The sequence below is a fragment of the Oncorhynchus keta genome, chromosome 21 (genome assembly GCF_023373465.1).
Source record: "Oncorhynchus keta strain PuntledgeMale-10-30-2019 chromosome 21, Oket_V2, whole genome shotgun sequence".
Taxonomy (NCBI): domain Eukaryota; kingdom Metazoa; phylum Chordata; class Actinopteri; order Salmoniformes; family Salmonidae; genus Oncorhynchus; species Oncorhynchus keta.
The window spans coordinates 11,190,072-11,213,166 of record NC_068441.1 but is presented as its reverse complement, the minus strand read 5'-3'; the positions used below and the strand labels follow the sequence as shown (position 1 = coordinate 11,213,166).

Sequence of the window (23,095 nt, the reverse complement as noted above, 5' to 3'; positions counted from 1 at the left end):
GCATGAATGACGAGCAACAAAGATGTTCTGAACAGCAATTGACTTCCTGTTCAATTCTGCGTGGGAGAGACTCTCTTGCCTTGTGTGTTTTTGTTTTCTAACCAAATTGTTTAAGATTGCAGCTCTTCCTGTGACACAAAGCAAAGGCTTCTATGTTTTCACCTCTCACCTTTCACCAGCACAGCATTTATATGGTACGAGGCTCTTCTGTTTCCTCTCCCAGTCCTCCTCAGTGGGAGTGTTGCATGCAGCCCCAGGTGTCACTGTGTGAGAGGAGAATTGTAGAGTGGAGGTGAAGGCCATGCAGCACAGAGTCACTCCCTGCAGAGGCACAGCCAGGAGAGGACTGGCCACCCCTCAGAGCCTGGTTTCTCTCCAGGTTTATTCCTAGGTTCCCGCCTTTTCTAGGGAGTTTTTCCTAGCCGTTGTGCTTCTGCATCTGTATTGCTTACTGTTTAGGGTTTTAGGCTGGGTTTCTGTAGAAGCATTTTGTGACATCTGCTGATGTGAAAGGGCTTTATAAAAACATTTGATTGATGATTAGATTAGGACATTTCACTGTCAGATTAGAGTTGATTAAAGCCTCTTCTCGTAGTCATCTATGAGATATGTTCTACTGCACGCAGAGGCCGAAACGTCAGCGAAGCGAGGTTAGTTTGAAGCAGCATAGTTTGACGTTCCAAGTCTGTTTTCTTCGACAGCGAGAGCGTTGCAGAGACATAGATGCACAGAAATAAGCACATAACTTACAAATTTATATTTGATATTATCTTAATAATCCTAAAACTAAGTAGTTGTTCAACTAACAGTTGTTGATGTAACTAGCTACTTCAAACCATTTAAATTACAGCAACTTTGTTAGAGAGGCTGCAAGAATATCCTCCTATTATGAAGTGTGGCTGAATGAAAATAAATCTTCCCATTATGAAATAAATATTTTTTTTTACGATAGGGTATGGACTCTATGCCATGACATTAGCGCATCTTGTCACGATCCCAGTGCAGCACCCTGTAAACCACGTTGACAGATGTATGAGGGTACACTCTCGTCACAGTGTTGGTGTTGTTTTGCTGTAAGGGCCCGTTGAGTATTGGCCAAAAGTCTGCTTTGTCTCGTTTGGGCTATCTCTGTCTCTGCCCTACCCCAGAATCAGACAGGAAGAACACATCGGGTTTTTTTTTTTGGGGGGGTGTTGTCTCTCTGGTATACAGCAGCTGTCTTTTCCTTCAAAATGACTTCTATTCATTACCTCAACCTTCATAAACCTTATTCCCGTCCAATACGTTCTCCTTTCTTCTTTTTTCAATCCTTTCCTCAACTCCATCAATGCTAACAGTTCCCTACATTCTTCTCAGTCACCTGAGCAACGAATCAGGTACCAGGTGTTAAAGCAGTAGCAGTTTTAGACCAGTTGGCCAAATACCAGCCTCCGTTCAACCTAACACACATTTCATGAATGTCAGTGTATGCTCAGAAAGTCCATTTAACGTCATATTATTGGTAATTTCGGTCATCTGTATTGTTCAATTAAGTGGAGAACCGTCTGCATACTTTGACATTTGTTTAAGTGGTAATGTGGCTCCTTTAAGCATGAAACTTATGTTAGATTTTTTACTATTGTTGCACATGGTGCTAGTTTTGCTTCATTTTGCCTTTATTTACATTTACATTTAAGTCATTTAGCAGACGCTCTTATCAATTTCTTTCAGTGCTTTATGCTATTATTGTATTGCCTTTTTTACAAGACATGCTTGTCAGAGTCTTTGGCTTGCATAGTGTAGTTGTGTCTGGTACTGAAGTCTTTAAAAGAAAATTGGTCCCTTTATTTCCTCAGATTTGTCTGCATGGTGAATGTCTGCAGTATTTGTATGATTTCTTGATGTGATTCCCTAACAGAGGGAACACATCATAATGCTTCCTGCATTGCATGAAGTGCTCTACATTGTGACTGGCATGTTAACACTCCTGTGTTGTGTCGTAGTGCCCACGGCTGGAATGAGTCGTCTGGTCCGATCCCGCACCACCTCCTCCTCCAGCATCACCTCCATGGACAGCATCCGCAGCCGCAACCTCAACAGCCTGCTGGAGAGAGCCAACACCACTGGGGGCCTGGACAACCAGCCTGGGCCCCAGACCATGGAGGTCTCCTGCTAAATCGTCCCATCTCTCCCTCACTCCACATAGGGTAGCCGCCCTCACCGGTGGCCCTCTCTTCCTCCAGTAACTTATGTCTCCCAGTCTCTCCTACCCTGCTCCGAAGCTACTCAATGCCAGGGTGTTCAGTGATGAATTGTGTGATAAATATGAGAATATATACAAATGAAGATGAAATATAATACTGTATACATGTCAAACTTCGAGCCACAAGCTGAGGGGACAAAATAAAGGATGAATCAGATATACTGTATACTCCAAGGGTCTAGATGGTACGATCCCCCACCCAACTGTTTCTCATCATTTCATATGTATGCATGTGTCTTGTGCAAGTGAATCTGGAGACTTGTTCTCCCGGTTTCAATTACTGTATGTCCCTCCTTTGTTCCGATTGTTGCCTTTCACATCTGTTATTTAATCCCCATGTGTCTGTGTGTATAGGATCGGTTCCTCAGCACAGGAGGGGTTGAAGAGTCCCATCTCTCACATCCGCTGTCGTCCAAACACACATTCCTCTTCCTTCTCTTATACTATGATCTAGAACACATTTACACTTAAAACCTTCATTCATTGCACACATTTAGACACATATTTTTTAATGTTGTGAACTGTGAACACACGCCTCCTTTGATTGTGTGGCATAGTGTAGATGTGTGTTTTCCTGTACTGTACCTTGCTGCACTGCTCTGCTCTGCCGAGTCACTCCATTCACACCGTAGAATGATCACTCATGCTGGGTGCAAACGCAAGATTCATGACTTCCTGTACATTTCTCTGCGTTGTGTTGTTTTCCATATGGCAGGTTATACTGGCCCAAATGACAGAATGAATGCACTGTGTTTTGGTTGTTCTAGAACATTATACTTGCTTTTTAGGAATGTGCAAAAATGTAAAGAAATTCAATGGGAAAGAACCGTGGGCCAATGTGATTGTCTAGATTCAATCACTTCTCCTTTCATCTGTGTGTTAAAAATGTTTATTTTGTAATTGATGTCGTCTTATGTTTTACATTTTTTGTTTTTATAGTCCGTTCACTCATCGCTTGAGTAGAAATACACAATGAATAACAACTTAACAAGCCTGTTATAATGTGGAAATATGTTCAGTCTTCACTGCAGGGCCCAGTGGTGCTTATCACGGTCTGCCAATACAACTCATTTATACTACTAAACTACTAAATAAAGCTACAAGATGTAAAATGGGCCCTTGGTTTGTGGTCATATCTTCAAGTGTTTCCACTGCGCACACAAACACATACGCCAGCAAATCTATCAAATAATTGCAAAGGTTTGAGAAAAGTAATCAATGTTCTGCATTTCAGACTAAAATAGTTGACACCTTTTCAGCTTTGTCTTGGCAGAAGACTTAAAGGAATATGGTCAATAGTTTCCAACCGCATATGTGAGCTTTTTCTCTCACTCTTACATCAGTTGACCTCAAACTGCATGTAAACGGTGAGGGCAGGCTATTTTTAGCTTGCTCTAAAAATAAAGTAGAACGGTCAGCTATGCCCTAGCGCAGATAAGGTTCTCTGAAGTTTGCTTTTCCATTTCAGCTAACCACTGAGAGTGCAAACATATAGTACATCTGATTTCTGCATCTCACCAAGACGTCCCATCTGAGTGCATCAGGTCTTAATCAGTTGGCTATAGGTCAAGGCAAAATAGATTATCATCCTTTGTGAGTCAGATCCTCTCCTCCTATCTGATGACCAACAGTCTATATGGAAAGTATTGATTCCCATTTGATTTATTCCACATTTTGTTGTGATACAGCCTGAATTTAAAATGGATTAAATGTATTTATTTTTCTCACCAATCCACGCACAATACTCCGTAATGACAAAGTGAAACATTTAGCAAATTTATTGAAAATTAAATACAGAAATGTCATTTCTACTGAACAAAAATATAAACGCAACAATTTCAACGATTTTACCGAGTTACAGTTCATATAAGGATATCAGTCAATTGAAATTAATTCATTAGGCCCTAATCTATGGATTTCACTTGACTGGGCAGAGGCCCACTTGCGAGCCATGCCTAGCCAATCAGAATGAGTTTTTCCCCACAAAAAGGGCTTTAATATGGACAGAAATACTCCTCAGTTTCATCGGCTGGCTGGTCTCAGACGATCCCGCAGGTGAAGAAGCTGGATGTTTATGTCCTGGGCTGGCGTGGTTACACGTGGTCTGCAATTGTCTAAAAACCTGTTTTTGCTTTGTCGTCATGGGGTATTGTGTGTAGATTGAGGGATTTAAAAAATAAAACATTTAAAAAAAGAATAAGGCTGTAACCTAACCTAATGTGGAAAAAGTCAAGGGTTCTGAATACTTTCCGAAGGCACTGTATTTAGTAGGCCTATACTAAATACATGCTGATTGCAACAATCCTGGAAAAAAAGTAGTTTGTAATTTTAAGCAGAATATTGATCTTGTGTTTTTTGTGCACCTATGCAGAAATAAAATGTTATTGACATATCAAATGTCAACCCTCCATACGCACACCCACACATTGCTTTGTGTCAGGAGGATGTCAGAGCCTTTGGCGTCACAGAAAGCTACGAGAGACATAAAAACCAGTCCTCATCCAGTGAGCCTCTGTCTTGTTTCTATCTACCCTTTGGCCACATCTGCGTAAATGGAGGAGTCGCCTTGAGCAACAGAGCAGAGGAGTGAGACGTATTCTCTTTCAATAAGGTGAGCAAGTTTTCAGTTTTAGTTTATAACACACTATGGAAGCACCTTGTATTGCATTTACACTCATTACAAGTTATTCCACTGGTAAGTATACTGTTCTAAGGCCTGTGTATCGTAAAGTGCACCCAACTCATTTATTTCTCCAGAGTTCATGTTTAGATAGTAATGAATATGTATATTTTTTTAATGGAAACTTCAGGTTGAGGAAATGATGGTTTCTGGTTGTGGTTATTTCTCTTCTTGTGTCATCTTGTTTTAGCTTGACATATAACAAGAGAAGATAAATGACACTACACTTCTTTCTGTCTCTCAGCCTACAGAGCCATACAGACATATACTGTAGCTAGAGAACAGCTGGTCATGGGGAATTGCCCCGTCAAAGTTCGATCCAGTATGCCAACCCTTGAGAATCCAACTGAACCTGCAATGTCAGGTAATACTAAACGCCCAGCTTCCTCCATAGGTCTTCTGAATTCTTGAATTTTGTTAACCTAATTTGAAATCATCAACCAACCAGCGTGAATGCTGATTGCAACTATTAAAACCATTCTTCCTTTTTAGACAATAACAGGCCCATGGTGGTGTCCCTTTATGACTTCCCCTCCCAAGATCCCTTGGAATCCAGCATCCGCATGGGGGAGAGGCTCACTGTGTTATCAGAGTAAGTGGCATACACGCATGGAGCTGTACATATTCAGGGGTGTCTGAAATGATTGACACCCTTGATAAAGATGAGTAAAAATGACTGCATCAAATAAAGTATTCAAATAAGGATGGATATTTTATGCAACAAAAAAATTGAAATTATATTATTTTAGAATAATACAATTGCTCAGAGTGGTGTTTGTTTGTGTCGAAATGAGAATGCATAAGCAGAAAATAGCCCCGTACCTACTGTGAAATATGGTGCTGGATCTTTAATGTTATGAGGCTATTTCACTTCCACTGGTCCTGGGGACCTTGTTAAGGTCAACGGCATCATGAACTTTACCCAGTACATTTTAGCCCGAAACCTGGTTGCATCTGCCAGGAGGCTGATACTGCAAGTGGGTCTTCCAGCAAAACAATAGCCCCAAAAATACATGAAAATCCACAAAGAATTTGTTAATTGGCCACAAAATCAACATTTTGCAATGGCCATCTCAGTCTCTGGACTTGAAACCCATTGAAACCCTTTTTGGTCATCTTTATCAATGACGTCAATAATTTCTGACCCTACTGTGTGTGGTAGTTTGTGATAGTTTAGTTGAATGCACTGACTGACCTCTTTATTTGCAGTGATGGGGATTTTTGGATGGTGCGATCCACAACAACAGGCAATGAGAGTTACATCCCCAGCCACTACACTGCCAAAGTAATAAACAGGTAAGATACCTACTCCTTATTCTCAAGTTTTACTTCTGACTGTCACAGCTGTTTACACATCAGTGAATGTCATTAGAGGGTGGGAATTGGAATGCGTCAATTTGAAAGAGCAATACTGTAGATGTTCTCTCGCTCTGAATGACATCAACAATGTCCTAATTATGTCACTCCTCCCCCAGTGGGGGATGATGGCACCAGTAGTTCCAGTGGAGTTTCCTCACAGGGTGGAGAGGAGTGAAAAATATAATGTACTATCTTATTTGTCTTCTGATAGTGAATATTTGATATTTCTCATCCATCTTTAATCAGGTGGCAGTATAATGGCATCAGCAGGTTAAATGCAGAGGAGCTGCTGTTGATGCCACACAATTACACAGGGGCTTTCCTGATACGACAAAGTCAGACAAACACAGGTGAGTCCATGTTCATGGCTTAGGGCTCGTTTAATTAAATTAATTTTACTGAATGTTATGTCAAGTTTTTTTTTTTAAAGTTTGCTATAAGCACAACAACTAGGCTAGGACTTGTGCACTGTTTCATTGCTGTGGCGTGACAAGAGTCTTGTGTTACTTTTGGTCACAGACACCTATTCTCTCTCGGTCCTTGGGAGGACCGACTCCTCGTACATGGGCACAGTGAAACACTACCGCATCCGTCGCCTCCAAAATGGCTGGTTCTACATCTCCCCCAGCCTCACCTTCTACACCCTGGGCCAATTGGTGGAACACTACTCTGGTGGGTACAAGCCCATCGACGGGCTCAGATGCATTATTATTACAGCACAGTTCTTACTCTGGTATGCAAAGAGAGTGGACTGTATGGTACTACTGTAATGTGTTGTTTGGGTAGAGAATGTTCTAAACATTTGGAAACATGTCTATCCACAGAGTCAGCAGATGGGTTGTGCTGTTTACTGAGGGAGCCTTGCATCATCAAAGGCTCAAACAATACTACTATGACTAGACCGTACCCCAAAGCTATCAGGAGGCCCACCCTCAACTGGAAGGACGTAGACAGGTGGGGCACATTCCTAAATCCTCCATCTACCATATTTTGTGTCCCAAGTGACCTACACACTACTTATTTGACTATTTGTCAATATGATATGATGTGTCATGCTATAGCTATGCAATTAACTGCATTGTAATTCACATTGTAAGATGATGTATATACTGGTGGTAGGTATATCACATTCCCTGTGCCTGCCTCTTGTCTTCCCAGCTCATTGATCTTCAGTAAGGGCAGAGTGGATTCAGAGGACTCTCTGGTGAGCAAGGGGCTGAGGGAGGCCATGAGCTCATACCTCTACATGACAGAGGCCAGCTGCCAGGACTGTGGCAAACACTGGGATACCTGATGAGAGGGAAGACTGAGAGTAAAATAATAATACATAATTCTCTCTGGTCTGCCGCTGCCCCGGCCCAACGGTACTAGGCCAGAAAGGGTGACCTAAACAAAAGCATAGAGGAAGTTAAGAAGAAGTAAGCCTACCATTTACAACCGCAATGAAAAAATGAAAACTACAAGCACAATTCATGTCTTGATGGTAAAATGTGGGTTTGGGTTCAGGTAGCCACAAGGAGCCGTGTTACTTGGCACTTCTAATGCTACTGGTTCTTGTTCTCAAGAGCATATTTCACAAGGTGAAACCTATGATTTATATATATATATATATATATATATTTATATATACACTAGATGACTGACAGGGGGTGCATCTCCATCTTGTCACTCCCCCAAACTTGCCAAAAAAATATTTTGGAAGTTATAGAAATGCATGTATTAATGTCTACATTCATTTTTGCCATATTTATTCTATTACGGACACCTTAATGCATACTATGAAATTGTATGATGTGAGCTAAACATTAACATTTAAATACAAATATATATATAAAAACATACTTTCTTAAATTATAACTTGTTGAAAGTACTAATGTTACTGTCCCCACTACAACAACAAATACTTAAATATGTGTAATTGTGTCTTTGAAATATTTAATTGAAATACTGTAGAATTCCATTCATTCCTATGGAGCAGGGTTTCTCAAACTCGGTTTTGTTTTTCTTCCCCTGTCACGACACAGCTGATTAAAAACCCAAAGCTTGATGATGAGTTGGTTATTTGAATCAGCTGTCCAGTGCAAGGGCAAACAAATTAAAAAGCTTCACCCGGGGGTCCAAGACCGAGTTTGGGAAACTGCTCCTTCTGGGGAGTGACAATATGGCCGACCAGTTGCTTTAAAGGCTCTTATTGGCCAATACATAGTATCAGCAACCCAGGGTTTATATACATTGGATGGAACTCAGAGGTCTTATGATGTGAGGAGGAGCACTTCCTTTCAACTCATGGAAGGTTTCATACTGCTTGTCCACACAGAAACACCTCTATTTTGAACCAAAGAAGGAAGATCACTGAAATACAATAATGTTGTATCTGGACTAAAGGGAGAACCCATTTGTAGTTTCATATGCAATCTGTTTGTATGAATGAATTGCCATGTCTGAGTAAAGGACGTCACGCTGCTTGCATAACAAGAATCGATTCCTCCTGATTCGGCCCATACCTGGCGCGAACTCGGACTTCTGCCTTGCTAGCACACGTGACCACCCTCCTGAAGCATCTTTCCACTCGACGCCATGCGAAAACGAACTAGCGCAAATGAAGACAGACACTTATGGCTGAGGAGTACATCTCACACATCCCCGTATAACTTGAAACTAACTCAGACGTTTTTACCAGAATGTGGGTGATAATGAGTAATAAATTAATAGTTCTGAGTGACTGTTTTGTTTCATTGGTTTCTTATCATGGCCAACCTCTTAATTATAAAAACAAGATCGTCCAAACATACAAGACAATGGATGCTGTAGTTTTCTCACATCTGGTCCACAAAGAGAAAGCATCTCATGTCAAAACCATTTTCAAGTCCTACCACTAGATACCGCTAGATACATGGGAATATTTTGTATCAACCATAGCTCGCTAAATCCACAGAACTTCCTGCTTAGAACTGTTCAGGAAAAAGAAATAATGGCGACGTTTCTGGGGTCTGAGTCCCCTTGGACTGGAGGAAAACGAAGCAGTCGCAATATCATTGCAAAAATCACACACAGTCAGATCGCAGGCCAGGGTTTCAGCAGAGGGACACAGGTAAGACAACTTGTGCGATGTATCGGCAATGAAGGTATTTGAAAGGGGGAGGACGACTCAAGCCTGGCTGGGATTGCGTTTGGTAACCCTGCTGAGAGCTAGCTAACGTTAGCATATATAGGGAAACTAGCTAGCTGTTTATCAGACTTTCTGGTTAGTTGGCTAACATTAGCTGTCTATGCTACAAAAGAATGTGATCATTTCGCTAAATGACCAAATACACCCGCAAGTTAGCTACTTACAATAAAACGACAGCCGAAACCTTGATGAAGCCTGCACTTGTTAGCTCTTTTGTTGATTAAGAATTTTTTAAAAGTGTTGCTAGTATATTTACGCTAACCTAAGTAGATAGCCATCTTTGGTAGTATCGTATGTGTCTGTTCCCATCCATGACGTTACATACAATTGGTATCTGTAGTTAGTTGTATTACTCAATGTTGTTATATTAGCGAGCTACCTAACATTTGATGACTTTGCGAAACGGAAAGAGTGCGCCACTGCTGCTAGCAGCTTAGTTTGGCTATCAGTTAGCTACGGCTAACTAGCTTGGTTTTAGGTTTTGACAGGATGTGTTTTTCATCTGCTAGATATAACTAACTTGGAACAACACGCGTGATTACGTAACGTTAACGACACCAGCCCCCAGCTACTTTCGTTTCCATAAATGGGAGCCGCCCATCTGTGCCTGGGCACGGCTCAGTCATTATACTGCCAACAGGTATTTTACCTAACTAGCTACTTGTTTTTGCTCATGTGAGCCTCTCATTACTAGCAAGAGAAATAAACCTTACAGGGGCAAAAACCTTTCTCTTTCATGCACTGTTGAAAATCTACGACACTTTTTTTTGTTGCTAATAATCTTGTGGAAATGGTCAGTGGTGGAAAAAGTACCCAATGTTTATACTCTAGTAAAGGTAAATATACCTTAAAAGAAAATCACTCAAGTAAAAGTCACCCTAGTAAAATACTACTTGAGTAAAAGTCTAAAAGTATTTGGTTTTAAATGTACTTAAGTATCAACGGTAAAAGTATAAATCATTTAAAATGTCTTATATTAAGTAAACCAGACGACACGATTTTCTTGTTTATTTAATTCACGGGTAGCCAGGGACACAGTTCAACACTCAGACACAATTTACAAACGATGAATTTGTGTTTAGTGAGTCCGCCAGATCAGAGGCAGTAGGAACGACCAGGATGTTCTCTTGATAAGTGTGTGAATTGGACCATTTTCCTGTCCTGCTAAGCATTCAAAATGTAACTAGTACTTTTGGCTGTCAGGGAAAACGGATGGAGTAAAAAGTACATTGTTTTCTTTAGGAATGTAGTGGAGTAAAAGTTGTCAAAAATATAAATAGTAAAGTACAGATACCCCAAAAAACAACGTAGTAAGTATTTTTACTTAAGTACTTTACACCACTGGAAATGATACATTATGCACTCATTCATGTGTGTATACAAATGGCTGCAGAAGACTAGATGGTGGTGATTTTAAAACAAACCTTTTGAATTATACATTTAACATGAAGAGCTACCTTGTGCATGCTGAGGATGTCTATCCTAGAATTACCCTCTGACCCTTCTTCTTCTATGGAGATTATGGTAGTCCGCAAACACATGTTTACAGTGCATGCCACCACCTACTGTGCTGGAAAGTTTGTACGCTCAATCATGAGCTGCCCAATTCTGTACCATGAAAATAAAATCCAAAACCAAATAAATCCATACTAACTATTAGTATAGTAACCTTACCCAATAATAGCTATGAAGTCAACTCATAATCGCAACATCTCTGAAAATGCAATGGGGACAGGACAAATTCTCTGATATTGAAACTAAGGAATCCTGTGTACTTTTCAAGGCAACCCCAGACCTCAGCAGCACTGATAAGCTTTTACTTCTTTTCCTCATTTCATTCTTGTGAAATGTGGCCTGCTTAACTCACTGCCAACTTGCCGTTAAAGAATAGAAAAGGCCTATGTGTTGCTCCACCGATTCCAAAAAAAAAGTCTCAAATGGCAGTTTGAGCCACATTCCTCTCAACGTTTCAGTAATAATTGAGTTTTGAGAACTGAAAGTTATATTGTGCTCCATTTGTGAGGAGCATGATTTGGAATGACTTCTGACTTAACTGGTGCCAGAAGATGGTCTCTGCAACTGGAATTTGGAGAAGATGCGATTATTTTTGCACTAACATCTAAGACCTAGGCTTTTGTTAAATCTGTCTCCGGTTGTGTGGGTGTGCTGAGGGTAGGGTAAAAGGATCAACTGTCAGTGTTCTTGTGACACGGGAACATACAGGAGACATTTTCTAAGCTCTCGCATATTTCCTGTACTCACCACTCATTCGTTGTGTTCCAGCTCCCAGAGGCTCTGCTCCAGGAGAGAGATAAGAGGGCCAAATGGCACGGCATCCCTGAGCTGCTGCAGAAGCTCCATGAGAGCAGCCATCCTAACAGTGACCTCTCCCACACACACAGTGTACTAAAGGTACCCAGATAATATATACACCACAACATCAACTAAGCGCAGTCTCCTAGGCTATAGGAGCCGACTGAATGTGTATAGTTTGCTCTAAGATTAAAGCCTAATTATCCGTTATTTTTAACAGGAACTATCATCCCTACTTTCCATGGAGGCAATGTCTTTTGTCACAGAAGACAGAAAGAGTGCTCAAGAATCCACCTTTCCCAACACATACACCTTTGACCTCTTTGGTGGAGTTGATGTATGTTTACATACTGTTTATTATGCTCTTGTTAGTAGTGTGTTCTGTGCTGTGATGGAAAGTAAATCAATGACCAGTTTGAATGTCTTGAATCAGCCATGTCACCTCCTACTGCAGTGTATCAGTGCCTTCTGGGATACTATCAGGCGACGTTTGTTCATTGCATTCATTTTTTCCATCCCTTCGAAGCTGCTGGTAGAGATCTTGATGAGGCCTACACTCACTATGCAGAAGAAGAAACCTCAAAGTAAGCAGTAACACTTAGGTCTGATATAATTTCTCTCTGAAGACTGCACTTTTGACATAAGGGACCGTTGCTATTCATGTCTGTGTCTCTTGTCCCTGCAGTGAATGATGACTTAGTCAAGGACTGCCTCAGTGTTCTTTATAACTGCTGTATATGTGTAAGTACCCTCTTCGCAGGCCATCACTTCATACGCAAAAAAAAAGTTGTCATGTCTGCTTTTTCCTCTTTAGACATTCATTAATCGTCAAATCTCTCCCCACATTTTCTCAGACGGAAGGGGTTACAAAGAGCCTTGCAGCCAGAGACGACTTTGTCCTGTTTCTCTTCACCTTGATGACGAACAAGAAGACGTTTCTACAGACTGCCACTTTAATCGAGGATATTCTCGGCGTCAAGAAGGTCAGAGCAACTTCACGGAAAAGTCTTCATATTATTTTAATTTATACTAATATTGTTCACACAGAGTATGAGGGTTTGCTCTAGGTAGAGATTTGGTGTCCATGATCATGTTATGCCGATGGTGATCCATTTGTTTGGTCCTGGTCTTCTCTCTGCCCCAGGACATGATCCAGTTGGAGGGGATTCCTAACCTGTCTGGTCTGGTCCAGAGCTTCGACCAGCAGCAGCTGGCTAACTTCTGCCGCATCCTCTCTGTCACCATCTCAGAACCCGACGTGAGAAATGATGACAAACACACCCTGCTGGCCAAGAATGCACAGCAGAAACGCAACGCAAGCCCCTCACGTGCAGAGGTCAATCAAGGTAGGACAGGTTTACGGGAACACACTGGAGAGATTAGATTGTATTCTCACTATTTAGATTGTATTCACTACTATTTATATTTCTCACTACAATGACCCTTTCTTTAGGGTCTCGTTAAAGTATTGGTTTGATTCGTCTGTTCATTTGTAGTACTCATTTAAATTCGATACCCTTATTCTGTCCAAATGTTTTCCCGTCGGTGCTCAACCGAAAACTATTGTAGAGTAACGTTACATGATCAATGAATGAGCCCACCCTGCCTCCATGTTCCCAGTTACCCTCCTGAACATCCCGGGCTTCATCGAGCGCCTGTGTAAGCTGGCCACCAGGAAGGTGTCTGAGGCCACCGGGGCGTCAAACTTCCTGCAGGAGCTGGAGGACTGGTACACGTGGCTGGACAATGCCTTGGTGCTGGACGCCCTCATGCAGATGGCCACGGAGGAAGCTGAGCACAGCAGCACAGGTCAGCATCCTCTCTGCTCCTGCTCTGTACCACTGCCAGTTGTCACTTAAAAGGTCTAACATTAGATGCACCATTCTGCCTGTGAAATGTTTATGTATTGTACTATACAGAAATATCCTGGACATCTCGGTTGTCACCTACCCTTGTACCTCTGTACTTATCTATAAACATTTCTTCTCATTTTAATTTAAAAAAATAATAATTTTAAATTACATCCTGTTGTGTCTCCTCCACAGAGTCATCAGATGAGAGTTCGATGGCCACCAGCCCTCTGAGGCACCGTCTGCCCCAGTCCATGAAGATCGTCCATGAGATCATGTACAAGGTGGAGGTGCTCTACGTGCTCTGTGTGCTGCTAATGGGCCGTCAGAGGAACCAGGTGAGGGACTGGGGGACAGAGCAGACGCCTCACCTAATACAGGACATGGGTTCTCCGGTGTAGGCACTCCTGTGCTCTTGTGTGTATTTGACCACCTGATCCGTCTTCCTCAGGTACACAAGATGTTAGCAGAGTTCCGTCTGATCCCAGGTCTCAACAACCTGTTTGACAAGCTGATCTGGAGAAAGTACACCTCGTCCGATCACGTGGTGCATGGCCAGAACGAGAACTGTGACTGCAGTCCTGTAAGCACTGCACTCGTCTCTCACTGAGCTGTCCTTGGACATGATCGGTGGCTTTTTCTAGGATTCTCACTCTGGGTAACATATTACCATTGCTGTGTTATAACATTTGCCATATCAATCACGCTGATTCTGTCCTTCCCTTAGGAAATATCCTTCAAGATCCAGTTTCTGAGGCTTCTCCAGAGCTTCAGTGACCACCACGAGTGAGTAACCTTCAAACAGTCTGTTTGACCGAAAGTTCCCCCGTTAGCCTCACTTGAGTTTAACAAACAACATTTTCTTTATTTCAGGAACAAGTACCTTCTTCTGAACAGTCAGGAGCTGAACGAACTGAGTGCCATTTCTCTGAAGGCCAACATACCGGAGGTGGAGGCCTTAGTCAATACAGACAGGTATGCATCCTAAATGTAACATTTATTTAACTAGGCAAGTCAGTTAAGAACAAATATCCCGGCCAAACCCAGACGACGCTGGGCCAATTGTGTGCCGCCCTATGGGAATCCCAATCATGGCCGGGACTCCTTTTTGACTCCACCCTCAATACGTCACACTACAGAGACATCATGTTCTCTGAAACCTCAAATGCAATACCATATTGTGTGTCCTAAATCTGTTGTGAGTGATTCACACACTAATGCACTCTCCCTGTCTCCTTGTGCTCCTGCAGGAGTCTAGTGTGCGATGGGAAGAAGGGACTCCTCACACGTCTGCTCGCCGTCATGAAGAGGGAGCCTCCAGACTCCTCCTTTAGGTTCTGGCAGGCCAGGGCAGTGGAGAGTTTCCTCCGTGGAGCCACCTCTTATGCGGACCAGATGTTTCTGCTGAAGAGGGGGCTGCTAGAACACATCCTGTTCTGCATCATAGACAGTGGCTGTAAGTCCCGAGATGTCCTGCAGAGCTACTTTGACCTGCTGGGGGAACTCATGAAGTTCAACATCGACGCCTTCAAGAGGTTCAACAAATATGTCAGCACAGACGACAAGGTGAAACCCTTAGCGAGTAGCAACCCCCAATGTGGGAAGGATCTGTTAGTCCTTTCAATCGTCCCAGAAAATACATGAAATAATGCAATATCGATTCTTAAAGTCATATATAAGTAATCTCAATGTACCCAAGTTTTTGCGATGTGTGTGTTCTATAATGCTGTGTGTCCCATTCCTCTGTTCGGCTCGGCTGCAGTTCCAGACCTTCATGACCCAGATCAACAGTTCCCTGGTGGACTCCAACATGCTGGTGCGCTGCATCGTCCTGTCCCTCGACCGCTTCGAGAGCCAGACAGAGGATGTGAAAGGTAAGCCGCACTGTCTAATCCCATAGTAAGTGAATGGAACGATGAGAGAGGGTCGCATGTAGTATCTTAAGCTGCCAATGCTGGAATGAATTCAAGCTTTGAGTGCATTATAATGGTGCTGTTCCTGATGTAATTGTTGCTGGCTGTGGTCCTGCAGTGGTGGAGGTGCTGTCTGAATGCTGTCTGCTGTCCTACATGGCCCGGGTGGAGAACAGGCTGTCCTTCCTCTTCAGGCTGGTCAATGTCATCAACGTGCAGACTCTCACACAGGTCTCTCTAACACCAGACAAACCCACACCTCTGTACCTCTCTTTCAGGATAAGAGGAATGTGTCCTCAGTTTGTTAGTGTTTGAGGTTGTTGTTCTCCAACATCTGGCGCTGACATGTCCCCCTCTCCCCTGCCCATCCCCTGGCCCAGGAGAATGTGAGCTGTCTGAACACCAGCCTGGTGGTCCTGATGCTGGCCAGGAGGCGGGGTAAACTTCCCTTCTACCTCAACACATTGAGAGAGAAGGAGTATGCAGAGAAATATCCTGGCTGCCTGCTAAACAACTTCCACAACCTGCTGCGCTTCTGGCAGCGCCACTACCTCAACAAGGACAAGGACAGCACCTGTCTGGAGAACGTGAGTGTCCTCGCCCTGCTCTGTCCCAAACAAAGGAAAACCAGATTTATTTTCTTCAAAATATATTATGCAGGGATGCAAACTTGGCGTTTCTTGGCGATATTCACAGTTTTGATCTCAAAATAGGTAATTCACATGAATTGTGTCGATCCATAAAAACAAAAGTATGTCTGGCAAAGTACGCAGTGTGTCACCCATTGAGCTATAAAAGAGAGGTGTGAACAGAATCTCAATTGCACACTCCTCGCGTCCTCTCTCCTCACCTCCTTCTCAAAACCCATTGGAGGAGAAGGTCAGGGGGGAGGGACCTCTGGCTTTCACATCCATTGGGGTTTGAGGAGCGAGAAGTATGCAATTGAGGTTCTCCCACTGTGTGCTCACTAACGTTACCTTCTCTGGCGGCTGAGTCATCATCCACTCCACACAACAAACTTTGTTCCTGACTGGGAAATTTGGAATGCAACTTGAGGTAAGCAACCTGTGTTCGAAATAATGCTGCGGTTATATTTGATACATGCAACTATAATTTGCTTATGTTTAGGGCTGTGGCGGTCACAATTTCGTCAGCCAGTGATTGTCAACTGTCTCATGATAATTAACCGTTAATTAACATAATGTAAATGTAATAAACACATTTAGCATCTCCTGGCTTCAACACATAGCCTACAAGCCACTGATGAAAACCTTTGGAACATCTACATTTTAAAAAGTCTAATAAATCCATGTAATATATCCTACACCTTCACAATAAATCTATAATTTATTTTAGACAGGTCTAAAGAAACATGATATGAAGAAAATGTAGCCTATTTCAGAAGAATGAATAGCATACTTGAGTTATCCTGATCTGGCTATGCCATATGGCTGTTGGCTACACTAGTTCATTTAGCAGACAAGATTTTCTTTGAATTCCCGTGGCATTATTTTTCTAGTATGAAGAATACAATTGAACAAAGCTGAATAAAATAGAAAGGATATTTTCACCAAACAATTTGAGGGAGTGCTCACATACGGCTATTCTGTGTTGAGTGGTTAACAAAGAAATAGGTATTCCTATATGCTTAGTTTAGAGTTATTAATGTAACTTTAGTTGTTCTACAAACATTGGGCTATATGTTTTGATTTTTAATACATTGTAAGGCTGCATGATGCGATTCTAACAATGATTTGAAAAAAGTTGCTTGAAAGGCATGAGCTCTGCTTTGTTTTTTTTTTGCACGGACTGTACACAATACATCAGTCTCTCATTCACAATTTGACAAGCATATGATAATGCCTTGAATTTCCCGGTGGCAACCCCTTTGTGAGGCTGTAATGCACCCTAAAAAAAGATATGCCTTTTGTGGCCGTTGTGCCACAAAGTATAAGTTTAATCATTTATAATGAGCCTCTCCCTGAGTGCTGCATGCTCTGAAGCACCTCTCACTCACATGGCTCTCCATCACATGATCAGGTCTTCCTTGTAGGCTACAAGTGAAGACACATCAGGACGCAAATGCGTGCATCCTTATCCAATTCCAAGGTGCATAATGAAGAACTGTCCACATTTACATTTCGTCATCCAACAAGATGAGTAGGCCTAACGAACAGTAAAAGCACTAGCCTATGTCAATCTACTATCCCCATAGTACAAAAGTTGACCTATTCTGTGCGTGAAATAAATATTCCAAACATAGTCTGGGACAGTTGTGGGATGCAATGTATCCCAAATTAATATAACCACTAGAATCCCAAAACTGTTTTATGCAGTGAGGCTGACGCAACAGATCAGAACATTTAGATGAAAAAAATGTTGATAAACTATTTGGCTATATCTTCCCATTATAAGTGCAGTAATGCACACACAGCAGTAAGCATGAATGTTCCATTAGCGGGAAAACACCATTATCAAAAATTACCGTAAATGTGATTATGCATATAATGCTTTTATTATAAAGGTGCATTTTTATGGTGAAAATTATCTTCCCCAAACTTGAAACTCACACGCCAGTTAGGCTCTACAACCCTTGTAAAGAGGATTAATGTGCTTAATTTTAAGAATTTATTTGGACACTTTAGTTGTGATTACAAACCTTATTAGAACATATATATGGGCTAGGCTACATGAGGTGTGCGACTATGATTCGAAAAAGTTGCAAAAAAGGTATTGTTTCTTGCCTTATGCTTGGCATTATTCACAAGTGATAATATAGAATTCACATGTGATAGGCTGGTATTGTCACCCATCAGACTATTCTTGATTTAATTTTGTCTTTACATATACAAAATAATATATGTGTGAAATTTGTTTTGATTTAGCATTTATCATGCACCTGTCAAAAAAAGTTTGGGGAAAAATACATATATTCACTTAAATTGCGAATGGAGGACACTTTTCCCCCGTGTTTTATTTTCATGCCAGTCAGGTAGGCTATACTCCTGTTGTAAAGAGAAGCAATGTACTTAATATTAGGAAAGTTAAAAATAAAAAAAATAGTAGGCCTAGCCTATAGAAAGCTGATGGGATCCTCCTATTTTTAATAGAGCCAATCACTGTGTTTTCTCACGCAATTGCATGACCTATAGAAATGTTGTGCAACATGAGATCATGGGCTCTCATGAAGTGTTTGATTACATTTTCGATTACATTTGCATCGATGTCAGAGTGATTAGAGGGACAATAGAGTGCAGAGTACCAGGCAGCTACGAAATTTGTTAGCCTACTAATGACCATCAGCAGCATCAGAACTTGGAGAACCCTAATTACCGTGACTAAATGGCCACGTGGAATTTGACCGCCTTCGTGACTCGTAACCGCCGGGGTGGCGGTGATATGATTACCACAATAGCCGTACTTATGTTTCAATAGCGCAAATTATTACACACTAAGTTATTAACGTTAGCTAGCGAACTGCTTTAGCATCTATGCTGACAAGCTAAAATAGAATATCAGAGTTCAGAGTGTGATGTCAAATCGGATCGCTTCATCCAATATCACGTGTGACAGCTGTGCGCAGCCAGTCACATCCCCTAACCCGCCATTAGTCTACTCAGCTGCTTCTCTCCAGACCCGGCGCCAGGATAAAGTGACTAAGGGGGCAGTTGACATTTTTGGGGGGAGTTCTTGCATTGGAATTGTATATTGAGTTCTGCTTATATCACGCTACACCACAATAACCATAAAGTTAAAATGGCGAGACTCTTGACACCATTGATTGAGTGATTTTGGAAGTGACAGGTTGGCACGAAATCTGTAGCCCATCTCTGCTGCTTATCACACTAAAGCAAGGCTGTTTTGGTAATGAATATAGGCTACAAGATAAATAGGTTAAGTCACCTATTACCGACAGCCTGTGAATGTAGCCATGAACACTGCTGTCTTAATAAATGCTGGAAGTGGTAGCCTAGTTATTCATGCATGCAAACAAAAATACTGGATTGCAGTTTGGCTCAGTATACTGACAACTGCGAATGCAAACGAATGAATTCAAATAGAACAAAACAGCACTACCAAGTAGGCCTAGTAAACAGTATCAGATTGATAAAAGCATGACGCAATCTATATTTAGGCTACTTACATTAACAGTAAACAAATGCGGTAAACAAAAGGCAAGTGATTACTACTCCACTGCACGGTTGGAGCGAGGAACACAAGCATTTCACTACACCCGCCATAACATCTGCTAAATATGTGTATGTCATCAATAAAATTAGATTTGAATGGAGATCCAAATGGCACGGAGCTGGGTGTGTTTCGGAAGACGCGGGAGGAGGCCAATCTTCAAATCCTATAAATGTGCTTGTGTTTTCATCAGTCGGTGTCCACCACATTTTGTTGGGGTACCGGGCAGGTGCGGCGGTAGTATTTTGTATTTCCTAAGACCGGGGAAAGTTTCACGTTGCGATTTTGCACTACTCCACTTACCATGAATATCCCCTTCTCCTCTTTGGGTAAAAAATGTGAGTTTTACAAGTATTAACCCCCTGTTTGCTCTCTCCCTCAGAGCTCCTGCATCCCCTTTGACTACTGGAAGGAGACAGTGTCAGTGCTGCTGGGCTCAGACAGGACTTCTCTGTGTGCCATAGCCAGCTACATAGACGAGCCCTTCATGGACCTGGACAGGGACCTGCTGGAGGATTAACCCATACAGGCGGGTTTGGGTGTGGCTGGCCTGGTGGAGGGGGTAGGGGTTGCTGGGGTATGGACACCTATCATGAGTGATGACCATGCCAGAAAGCTAGAGCAGGACTGTAACTGTGGCTGGACACAGACTCGTTGCTATGCTGTCTGTAACTATGCCAGGAGGCCGTTACTGAAGGAGGGGAGGGGGGGGTGATTCTACAATCCTGGCCATCTTCACTCCTCGCTCCATTCTCTTCGGAGGAGAAGGGGCGAGACTGCACCTGTTTGTCTGTCCATTACCAGACCCTACAGTAGAGAGATACATTTCTTGGACCTTGAAATACTCCTATGTTGGTGGTTTGCTTTAGGTAAAATCAAATAGCCTTTTATATATTACATAAATATATTGAAAAATCTATACATACGATGCAACAAATTAGATAGGATGTATCTAACTATCCATCTAACACAGAAAATGGTTTGTTTTCACTATGGGGGACTTGTTATAAGTGGGGAGGCCCAGAGTATGTCTGAAAGACTAGTCCCCCCTGTGTGTCTTCTAGCCCACATGGCTCTCTTAGAGAAGGGAAGTGTTGACTCCATGTCTGGGAGCCTAAGAGGGCTGCTCATGACTGGATGCAGAGGTGGCATCAGTCTTGTCCAGTGGTCTTTTGAATGAATGGCTTCGTCTCTGATCTATATGTGTATGTAGGGCTCTCTCTCTTAGGTGAATCTAGTCGACTGGTACTTGTAGCTTTACTCAGCCCGTCCAGGTAGCTTGTGGATCTGTTAATGGTTGACATTCTATGGGGTCATATGGTGGATGAGATGGGGCTGGACGGGACCCCCACTCACCTGAAGTCACCAACCCCTTCATGACTTTACCCCAACACAAGGAAACACTTTCCTTTCTGTTTTTCAGACATTGTTTTTGTTTTTCATCTTGTTAAGAGAATAGCTTTTAGTTCTAAATAAAGTGTAGATAAAAGGAAGAAAACATTGCACTGTTTGAATTGTTGTTTTGTTTATTTTGATGACCGGTGTTTTCATTTTGTATCAGACTTTATATGCATCAAGTGAAAGGGGGTTTGGCAAAATAATTAACTATGCAGGTTCTAGTATTCAATCCCACTCTCTGTCGCTGACAGTTCTCACAACAGTTCCTTAACCCCTTATCCTTCAACCAACAGCCACGCTGTGCTGCGTCACTTGATTGTTCTCTAGTCGTCCACTTAACTCTTGACTGCTCTTATCTTACCATGAGCCTAGACTTCGACAATCTTGATCTGTCTTTGTGATGATTCTGTGCTTGATGTCACCTCTAATGTGATTGGCTGAAGGGGGGAATGGGAGTAGTTACATTGCTATGGCTCCTCTGGCTAGAATGTGCTGATGTTGCCGATGCAGAGTAAGCATTTAGCAGAAAAACGAATCCAAGAAATTGACCAATGATTGAGCTACCTCATTTTTCAACCCAGCAAGCACCAATTGGATCACTCACAGGGTGTATGTCGAAATGAAACTAATCCTGTTCAAACTGTTTTTTTTTTTTTTGCTATCATACATTCAGTCATGTGAACGTACAATTTGTTCACAATTTGGTTTGCCCTAACAGTTGTTATTGCTACATAACCACAGGCTTTCCTACGATGTGTGTTCTCGCACCATTTGGTTTCTTTACCTACCTACACTTCACCACTACTTAATGTGGATGACTTGTGTTCATGTACATCATGGAAGGAGCCTGCAATGTTCATAGGAGTCCTACCGGTGCAGCACCATGTAGGTCATTCTGTGTTCTTCTAGTGTTTGGAACAGAACTGTTGCCATGAGAACTCTGTGCATGTTCCACGCTCCCCAAGAGTCATGATTGCCTGTGGAATAGCATATTGTCAGTTTTTTTTTTTTGGCATCTGGTGCAGAGTAGATAACCTACTTTTAAAAAATCTGGTCTTAATTGCTAGATATAACTTTGAAAATCAAACGCAGTACTGTATTTCTATACTATCCATCATTAACAGCCACCCAGATTTTGTACTGTTGAAACATTGTACATACTGTATATTTGGTTTTGTGCAGATTTGCTTCACACTAAGAACTTACACTTCAGAAGCAGCCTATATACATTAAATCCAATACAAAAAAAAATGAAAGTCTGACTTGACATTTTTAGTTGATAATTGGTGCTTAATTATTTGAATTTGATTGTAATTCCTAGTCTCTTACCCTTCTTACATCAGATACATTATTTGATGGAATTGTTACTCTGTTCTTTGGCATATATATGCCAAGTTAGTTTCCTTTGTTTGACTGTGTGTGGTATAACCCAGTCAGTTATCATTGGAGATGAATAATAAAAAGCACATGGTGCGTGTATACCTATAGAAATTAGATCAGCAAACCTTTGTTTTCTGAAACATGATCAAATCATTTTTGTATGTTTATATTTTGCTTTGACATTGGATATTGGGGTGGTGATGTTTTAGTGTACATTGGATCCCCCCCCCCACACACACCACTCCTAATCCTGACTCAATCCACCACAATCCCCCTAAAATTCAATTTCACACCTGTTTTCTTAATCTTATGTTTAATTTAACAGTCTTGTTTGTGAATTTAATACAATGATAATCCTAAATAAATTCTCAACTTTCTTTTTGAGTGTGTCCCCGGTGTATTTTGTCACAGTGGTTTTAAGGATGGGACACCGATAATGATAATGTGTGGGTGCTTATATTTGTCCTCATGAACATCGGCTGTGTGCAGCAGGCAGCCGTCCTCTTTCCTCTGACCACAGAACACTGGGTGTAAATTCTCTTGTAATTTACTGACGATTCCATGCGTTGACCACTACCATCCATTACTCACTGCATCTCCACG

General features: G+C 41.8%; 3 protein-coding genes across 5 annotated transcripts in view; all 3 read left to right on the top strand.

Annotated features, from left to right (window-relative positions):
- Positions 1–3,357, top strand: part of LOC118400116 (protein NDRG3-like) — a 62,162-nt gene extending 58,805 nt beyond the window's left edge. For 2 of the 3 annotated variants that reach the window (XM_035796605.2, XM_035796607.2), the window contains 2 exons: positions 1,338–1,376; positions 1,983–3,357. In XM_035796605.2, coding sequence (XP_035652498.1) covers positions 1,338–1,376; positions 1,983–2,155 — 212 coding nt within the window. In that variant the 3' untranslated portion in view covers positions 2,156–3,357. The remainder of the gene's footprint in view (positions 1–1,337; positions 1,377–1,982) is intronic. The other variant, XM_035796606.2, reaches the window with a different exon arrangement.
- Positions 3,358–4,696: 1,339 nt separating this feature from the next.
- LOC118400115 (src-like-adapter 2) lies at positions 4,697–9,003 on the top strand. Its single transcript, XM_035796604.2, has 8 exons — positions 4,697–4,853; positions 5,167–5,286; positions 5,415–5,514; positions 6,132–6,218; positions 6,528–6,631; positions 6,801–6,953; positions 7,106–7,235; positions 7,440–9,003. Exons 2-8 carry the CDS (start codon positions 5,214–5,216, stop codon positions 7,573–7,575), a joined length of 783 nt encoding a protein of 260 aa, XP_035652497.1. The 5' UTR covers positions 4,697–4,853; positions 5,167–5,213; the 3' UTR covers positions 7,576–9,003.
- A 192-nt stretch (positions 9,004–9,195) lies between these two features.
- On the top strand, positions 9,196–22,869 carry trpc4apa (transient receptor potential cation channel, subfamily C, member 4 associated protein a). Its single transcript, XM_035796602.2, has 17 exons — positions 9,196–9,372; positions 11,734–11,862; positions 11,984–12,100; positions 12,290–12,347; positions 12,449–12,504; positions 12,618–12,746; positions 12,908–13,109; positions 13,384–13,572; positions 13,809–13,951; positions 14,065–14,196; positions 14,341–14,399; positions 14,487–14,588; positions 14,864–15,179; positions 15,376–15,487; positions 15,645–15,757; positions 15,907–16,113; positions 20,097–22,869. Exons 1-17 carry the CDS (start codon positions 9,253–9,255, stop codon positions 20,232–20,234), a joined length of 2,322 nt encoding a protein of 773 aa, XP_035652495.1. The 5' UTR covers positions 9,196–9,252; the 3' UTR covers positions 20,235–22,869.
- Positions 22,870–23,095: the final 226 nt, after the last annotated feature.

Coding starts and splice junctions, on each gene's coding strand:
- LOC118400115 (XM_035796604.2), top strand. CDS start 5,214: ATGGGGAATTGCCCCGTCAAAGTTCGATCCAGTATGCCAACCCTTGAG. Junction 5,287..5,414: donor AACTGAACCTGCAATGTCAG/GTAATACTAAAC, acceptor CTTCCTTTTTAG/ACAATAACAGGCCCATGGTG. Junction 6,219..6,527: donor ACTGCCAAAGTAATAAACAG/GTAAGATACCTA, acceptor ATCTTTAATCAG/GTGGCAGTATAATGGCATCA.
- trpc4apa (XM_035796602.2), top strand. CDS start 9,253: ATGGCGACGTTTCTGGGGTCTGAGTCCCCTTGGACTGGAGGAAAACGA. Junction 14,589..14,863: donor GCCTTAGTCAATACAGACAG/GTATGCATCCTA, acceptor GTGCTCCTGCAG/GAGTCTAGTGTGCGATGGGA. Junction 15,180..15,375: donor ATGTCAGCACAGACGACAAG/GTGAAACCCTTA, acceptor GCTCGGCTGCAG/TTCCAGACCTTCATGACCCA.